The sequence below is a fragment of the Mangifera indica genome, chromosome 3 (assembly GCF_011075055.1).
Source record: "Mangifera indica cultivar Alphonso chromosome 3, CATAS_Mindica_2.1, whole genome shotgun sequence".
NCBI classification, from domain to species: Eukaryota; Viridiplantae; Streptophyta; class Magnoliopsida; order Sapindales; family Anacardiaceae; genus Mangifera; species Mangifera indica.
In genome coordinates, this window is record NC_058139.1 from 22,287,873 (window position 1) to 22,296,284 (window position 8,412).

The 8,412-nt window shown below is 32.0% G+C and overlaps 1 protein-coding gene across 1 annotated transcript; it reads right to left on the minus strand.

Annotated features, from left to right (window-relative positions):
- Positions 1 to 1,814: 1,814 nt before the first annotated feature.
- LOC123212603 (protein phosphatase 2C 70-like) lies at positions 1,815 to 8,412 on the minus strand. The gene is made up of 13 exons (XM_044631784.1): positions 8,163 to 8,412; positions 7,073 to 7,262; positions 6,762 to 6,962; positions 6,480 to 6,655; positions 6,230 to 6,388; positions 5,543 to 5,686; positions 5,377 to 5,438; positions 4,446 to 4,581; positions 3,650 to 3,744; positions 2,953 to 3,068; positions 2,738 to 2,867; positions 2,314 to 2,368; positions 1,815 to 2,228 (listed from the first exon to the last, which is right to left on the minus strand). Exons 1-13 carry the CDS (start codon positions 8,292 to 8,294, stop codon positions 2,073 to 2,075), a joined length of 1,752 nt encoding a protein of 583 aa, XP_044487719.1. The 5' UTR covers positions 8,295 to 8,412; the 3' UTR covers positions 1,815 to 2,072.

An 8,412-nucleotide genomic window follows, 5' to 3' on the forward strand; every position in this document is an offset into this window, starting at 1 on the left:
CCCCAACTCTTTTTGATATTTCAAAGGAACCTCTATTGTTCTTTTAAACGATATATATACCCTGATTGATGACCATGGGGTTGAGTATTGTCGGTTAATGTGGAAAGTGAAGTAATTAACTAATTATTATTTTATGCCCCTTCCCATCCACTTCTATTCATTGTTTAAAAACTTAGAATGGATTTTCAACTTGGGTTGATATTAAATTTGTTTAATCCAATACTCATTTAATCTATTAGATTGGATTAATTCAGGATTGAATTAGACAAATTGTATTAGATTATATCTATTTTTAATTTAATCTTAGATCAATCTGATCAAACTTTATGTAACATGTTTTTTTGTAAAGATTGATACAATATCACTAAGTCGTAATTCTTAGTGGGAGAGTGAAAAAATGTAATATTTGAGAATTAAATTTATTTAATTAAATATTATTTTAATATTTATTTATACTATTTATGAATAAATAATACTATATATATATTTTTTAGGTATATAAATGTATACACATTTATATGTGTTATTATATGATTCAGTGTTATTTTATTTTTAATTTAAAATCATTCAATCATGTGATGATATGTATAAATACGTATTTATTTATATATAAAAAATAGATACACATAATTTTATTGTTTACTAATCTCATGGTTGGTCATGCCAATCAAAGTCTTAAACAAGTCTCTTGACATGGTAGGCATAAGTCTATAAAATCATTGCTTCTATTAAGCTGTTTTCATAGGGATTATTTTGTATAATATTTAAAAATGAGTATTTTTAATCAATAAAATTATGTATATTTATTTTAGGTATATAAATATATATTTATATATGTTATCGTGTAATAAAAAAATTTTAAATTAAAAATAAAATAATATTGAATTATATAATAATACATATAAATATATAAATATTTATGTATTTAAAATAAATATATATAATATTATATTTTTTTAAGTAATTGTTTTGACAAAGTTGAGGGCATTAACCCACCCAAAGCACTGAACACACATTTTACCAAGCAAAATATTATTGAAATTTTAAATATGATTTCTTTGTTGTAACTTTGAACCAAAAATTTTGAACTTTTGTTATCAATTAAGCATATATATATATATATATTTTTATTTTTAATTTAAAATCACATAATTATATAATAATATATAATTATTTTTATAAAAATTTATACATCTAATTTATTATATTTTGAATTGACCATAAAGCGAGATATAATATAATTTACATGGGTCATTTTAAAATGATTTGATTATTTTCCAATTATTTTTCTGATTTTAAGTTATATAATCTTATTGTTGATTATAAAGGTAAATAAATAATATTTGTGTGAATTAACCTCTAGCGTTTTAGAATCAGGGCAACCAAACTGATCAGTCGAATTGATTACCTGATGGTCAGTCCAATCCGAGTCAACGTTTAAACTTACTTTAGTCATTAAACCTAGTTTAACTGTAAATAGATTCAATCAAACAGATAGCCAATTTCAACACGTCCATGCATGGCACTAGAACTTGAACCCAAAAACACAATTCTAATCGGTTAATTATTGTTCTAATGTTTATTTGATCTGTCATGAATCATACCAGTCAAGACCTACTCCAGTCCTTTGATAGGGTTGATATCCAAAACATGTACTCTAATCAACCAAATGGCAAAGCTAATAGAATGAATGCACCTTTTTTCCTTCTACTCGTTCCAGATGACAAAAAGATACAAGGTTGAAAATTTTTCAAAATCACGGCATCGTTTCAGCTCATCTTCAACTAGATTCGCTGAAATCATGACATTGGCTGTTTCATCAAATACTTGATAAAACATATCAGCTGATTTCTGATAGGTACAAATTGTCAGTTGCCACAAAACATATAAAGCTATAGTTTCTAAAGTTTCCAGACTTCACCAAATCCTACCTAACCTGAAGGTGCTAACTGAAGCGTATGATGATGGCAAAGCTTGAACCAAGAAAGAAAAACACAGAAAGGAAGAGAACACTTCTAGGGAAAATAATCATATGATTGCACAGTAGAAAATACCTTATATGATTTATATTATTAACCAACTTTACAAGACTTTCTAAATGTGCTGTCAAAATCCAAGAATATAATAGAGGTGTTATCCTTTGTTCGCAGAGTTCTCGCCTCGCTCAACAAAACATTTGCAATCTTCTCGGCTGAATTTGCCTTGTCAGCAGTGTATCTCTCCCTCATCTGCCGCAAATTCAAATGGAAGTAACTCTTTTTGGGTCTAGAAAAATTCACAACAAAATGAGTAAAACATGTGACAAATTATTACCTGAAGCACTAGCTGAATTGCCTTCTTACAGCTGATGACATCCCAAAATCCATCACTGAAATATTGACAGAACCCAGAAGACTTTAGAAAAAGGGGAAAAAATGAGTCATGCTATGACACTTATAAGTACCAATTTGGATACTAATGATGATGTGTCACTATGTGATTAGATATTACTTTATTATTAATTCAAAATCATCCATATTACAAGATGACACGTCATCATCAGTACCTAAATTGTTACTTATTACAAGTACACATAATTTTATTGAAAAAAAAATCCAGAATGATGCCCATAATCCATCAGATAAAATGAATCAGACCAGGCAAAATATGCAAAAGAAATAAATTCCAAAGCAAGTGAAGTGAAAAGGATGCAATATATAAACAAAAGAATTGAAAGAAAGTGACAAAGAGAAATCACCTAGCCAAAATAGCAAAGTTGTTGCTTGCTTGATCAATACGCACAACTTGACTTATATAAGGCTCTGAACTGAAGCGGGTCTCCTGCTGTTTCAGAAATTTGTCCCCAAGCATTCGAGCAAGGTTTAAGCCTAAATTGGATGAAAATTATTGCTGGGTCTCAAAATCCAATAAATGAGGCAAACAACAAACTAATTCAAGCAATTATATGCCTACCACACAATCTCGTTTCCCCATCTTTCAATGGTTCTCCGGTTTCGTTGATTCGGAGCCTTTCAGAACTACTAGTGATACGGTGGTCTTCTGTCATCTTAATCTGCTTCCCATCAACACTGCAACAATAAAATAACATTCAGCCATAAACAAGGTGATAAAATTACAGATGCAAAAGGCAGAATTTCAATGCAAGTAAACCGAATGCCTAATAAATCAATTGCATACAGTTAAAGACAACAATGATTAAATAATGCACTGTTAGCTACACTAATATGACGACTGCACAGATAACATTGCATTGGCAGTGCAGCAGTCATTAATCATAAATCAATGTTTCTGATATCATAATGGGATTAAACTGAGAAGAAAAAAACTGCCAATGATTAACAAGATTTAACATCCATAAATATTGATAATACTGTATTCTTCCACAAATGATAATATTTTTTTAAAATTATTTCCATCAGCTAAAAGAATATACATTAGATGCTGCTAAATAAAAAGAAAATGGCAAAACTAATATTATTAGCATAAAGAAAATCCTTCTCTAAAGAGGAAAAAAATCCCTAAGTTGACCAGCTTTCCCATCATTGAGTCATCTGGAATACACCACAGGATTTCATGATATGAACTACAGATTTTATAATATAACTCCCTACAGATACTATGAATGAATTAAAAAAATGTAAAAACATACTTCATTACGCAAGCAGAGTCCCCAACATTTGCACATTGCACAAAGAAATTTTCATCTCCATCAGTCCAAACCAAAAGTAATGTTGCAGTACAACCCTGGAAGGTATCAATTATTACAACATGCAAACAACAGTTTTTATACTCTTACAGCAAAAGCAGAGATAAAGAGAAGATGAAATTGTAATGTTAAAATTTCACAATTTGTCATACATCCACTGTTTGAATCTGTGATCAATTGCTCGAACGGTTATAAGCCAAATTACCACAAAAACACCAGAAGGGACAGGAAACATGCAGTAAATTGTACAGAAAGTGCACATTTCACAAAGATTACTCAGAATCAAGTTAGAACAAAAACTAGAAGAAGTCTATCAGGTTAATCAAAAAATTCCAAAATCAAACATCAATCTCAAGTATCAGGTTGAGAATCACGCCCACAAAAAAACTCACATAAATTACAAATTATAGCCTGTTTGTTTATGCTCTCCCCAGTCACGCTGATACATTTTCATTGGTAGTCAAATTGTAACACACATACATTAATGATGTAATAGAACCCAATACATAAGAAAATATAGTTAATACAGTATACTAGTTCCTCTGATGCAGAGAAATCTTCCAGGGTTTAAACAACCGACACAAGTAATGTACCAATAAAGTATAAACTACATAATTAACATATTAGAAAAGTAACAGATATTTCAACACATAAGACAAAGCTTTCAATATCAGCTTACACCAAATTCACGTAAACAGTGGAGGTGAAAGAAAATAATGAAACCAGTTAGGATAAATACCTCATAATAATGATTCATGGATGCTTCTGTTTGAGAAAATGCATCCCTAAGAACATCTGAAGCATCACATTGAGCCAAAACCCTCCCTCTTTTATGTGAATCCGATAATATATCAGCCATTGTTTTAGGAAGAATTCTGAACAAAATTTATGGGAAGTAAATACTAGAGTTGATGGTTCAAAAATCAATACTAAAATGAATAAGAGGAGAACAAAACAGATCTAATGATTACTGTATGTAGCGTAATCAACATGTATATACAATTGATGGCTCAAAAAGCATGATTACTGTACGTGCTAGCAAGCATAGGGCGACAGGGTTTCATGAAAATCAATTCTTCAAACAACTCACTTTGAACTTGACCATTCTGAACCAAACAAAGTCACAGAATCAAATCCTTATTATTGCTGGGTGTCATGGAATCAAATCACTTTATCTTGTTTACAAACATCATTTTGAATGTTTGTATTAATACAGAGTAATGCATAGACCACATAATTCAGCAGATATTGTGAACTGCAGAAATCACTTCCGAATTTCAGCTCAGTAGATTTATACTATTAACTTCATTATTAAACTCTCCCTCAAAAACAAAATTTTAGCTGTAAAGCAGGTCATGCACAAAACATTCATGGTTATCATCCTTTTTGGATGCAAGGATAATTGCCATCTAGTCTTCCTTGCTTCCTCAATTGTATAAACCCCACGGTTCAATGTCCCTCTTCTAATGACCTCCAGTAATAAATTCATGAAAACGACCACAAAAGGAAATAAAATTATATATAGACACACACATATAGCCAATCTTATGTATGGATAGTAGCATTTTTACAAAAATGAGGACCTTGTTCACTAGCAGTAGTAAACAATTTGTTGCCACAAGTTGATGGAGGCATATATATAACACAAAAGGTCAAATAGAAATACATACTCGCTAGCAGATTTAGCAGCTGCTGCACCACCATGTCCATCACAAATACCAAATAACCCAAACTGCGAAGTAAGCAGTTAGATAATAATGTAAGCCTTTCATGTGTGTGTGTGTGTACACACATACATATATATTGCAAAAACAAAATTAAATAACTCTAACAAACCTGATCAACCCCAGGAAGAGGCCAGTGATAATAGCACACATCTTCCATTGGAAGTTTCTTTGCTCCCCGACGCAAAGCCATGGCATCTGATGCCACACCAACTCCAAAAGGAATCTGAGTGTCAGTTTCAGATGTAATTTGAACCTGCCACCAAACAGAGTTACATATTTGGTAAAAACACAAAAAGTAGCAGATCCAACTTCATAAATTTGACAAATAAAGAATTTAATGTACTAAAATTTGCCAAACAAACAATTAATAACACAAGATATAGAAATATAATTCATGTCGCAAATTACTGAAACTCTAAATCATTTTTGCCAATAGATAATTTCTTATTAATCTTATCTATGTGCTCTTGAAGCGTGGTAATGAAAAATAAACAATCAAGTTACTTAAAATTGCAAAGAAATAAAAGCACATCCAAGATTGTTTCATCTCATTGAACTTGTTATGTACTACAATGATTATCCTGTTCCACAAACCCAACAATATATTCCAGAAAAAAAAAGTATCATATATCGTATAGGAATTCAGAATAGTATCCTAAAGAGCACACAAATCTAAGTACAAAATTTCCCAAACTTGAATTTCCATATCCATAAGTATACTGTCAAAGTATGGTGATTCCAGAAAACTTAACCAACTACAAAATGCACAAGCTTTTTGACAAAACTATTGGCTTACATATACATTTGAAGTTGTGCCAAGAGTAATTATGTCTCCATTAGCAATCTCAACTGGATCACTCCAATGTCTACTCCCTGAATCAGGATGGTTAATTGACTGTGAATTTAATTGAGTTCCATTTAGACTACCCATGTCCACCAGCTCCCATTTCAATTTCTGAAACCAACACAACATGTCGATTATACCAAACAATCATACAGAGCACAATCCAAATGCAGATCAGAATGGAACATTTCATGAACTGTACATTTGAATTCCAGTTTATCAATGCATGCTTCCCAGACACCTCAGAATCTTTCAGTAATAAATCACTAGGAGAAACTCTTCCAAGAGTCAGTGGCAGCCTAGAAGAACTTGATGAATGTACAGTACAACGAACTCCACAAGCAGGACCGGATATAACCTCCAAGGAAAGGCAGCTTCCTGCACTTCTAACAGAAAGATATGATGACATGTTTTACACATTCAACCACATGAAATGGCAAAAGTAATTAAACTCTTCACATAAGTGAAAGGAAAAAGAAATTACTTTGAGCTGTGATAGCCTTGGGCACATACTCTTGAACCTTAACATCATCTAAAACTAAATTCAGATTAGGACTGAAACCTTCCTGAGTCTGTTTTTGCAATTCTGTGAAGTGATCTGTGGCAATTGGCCTTTTAAGCGTTTGGCCAAGCAAAAGATCCTCTGGAGTATCAGAAATTACATCTAGAAGAACCACGCTGTCACCTGGGAGGAGTGAATAATAAAACTGTGATCATACTAATAATGTATATAGAAGATAAAGCATAATAATTAATTGAATGTAAATGCAAAATCACACAAAAAATGATCTAAACCTTGGTTTACAATGGGAGATGCAGAGGGAAGCCTCTGTTTATGAACAAGTCCATGTGTTCGAGGTGAGCGCAAAAACCCTTCATTTTGATAGTAAGATCCCTCTAGATCATGAGTTCTTCCAAAATCATTGCTTTGATCAAGTACCACAGCCTCTTCATTTGATACGAAGGGCCTCTCTAGTTCATCAGCCTACAACAAATGCACCACATGTAAAGAAAATGAAGTCAATGAGAAAGTTGAACTGCAAATAATTTGCCTAGAGGAACATAATCAATCTGAAGTTGTAGCATAAATGGAATTCTCACTAGCATGGAGTGAAATCAACACAAACATCCACAATATCACCAACACGAATCTCTATATTTACATAAATAAACATGCTACACCATCATCATGTCCAACTCTAAACCAAATCATGAAATCTAATGCTCAGAGTCATAGTTCAAGAAACCAAATGATGCAAAAACCTTCCAATCAAATTTTGAACAACCAGATTTGTTAAAGGAGACTGCAAATATTAGTTTGAATCAAAAGTCATATGCAGGAACACACACATTAACCTACAAGCTATGCGTACCTATAGGCTGTGGCACTGAATAAGAAGTTACCCATTCCTAAATCAATCTAGATTTAGCATTCAATGTATGAATGTTACATTTATAAAGTCTATACCTTACAATATTAATAATAAAGAGATACCATAAAAAAATGAAAACAAATTCATTTCATAAATTTATAAATTCAAGTATTGGCATTCATCACTCTTAAATCCCTCCATTTCAGTACATCTGATTCATATTAAAAACGTTCACAGCATCTCAAACGAGTAAAATGCATTTAACAAAATCCTTTCCAAATCGTAGCTAAAGCACCAATTGGGAAATAATTAATCGCAATCAAAGACTATAACAAAATTAAATCAACTAAAACGACGACTCTACATGGTAACTCAATACAATTTAAAACTCCACTCATCATTGTATATTTCCAACTCAATTAACCAGTAAGGCAAAAATAAATCAATCGAAACGAAATCAGAGAAACCAAAGCCGTTGATCGTCGTAAATAAACCAAATTAAAAAGAAAAACCTTAACGAGGGAGTGAGAGCGAGAAGAAGAGACAAAGAAGCGCCATGGTTTACAGGCGATCAAGATGAGAAAAAGGATCAGTATCAACATAAGGAGAATGGCGAAAACGACAATGCTCTCTAGTATCGCCATCGTCTTCGCTGCTTTCTCTCTCTCTCTCTCTCACAGAGGAGAGATTTCAGATTGGGTATCCATTTTTGGCGAGAACCTCGCTTTGAAATGGTCACACCATTGTTTTTCTCTCTATTTA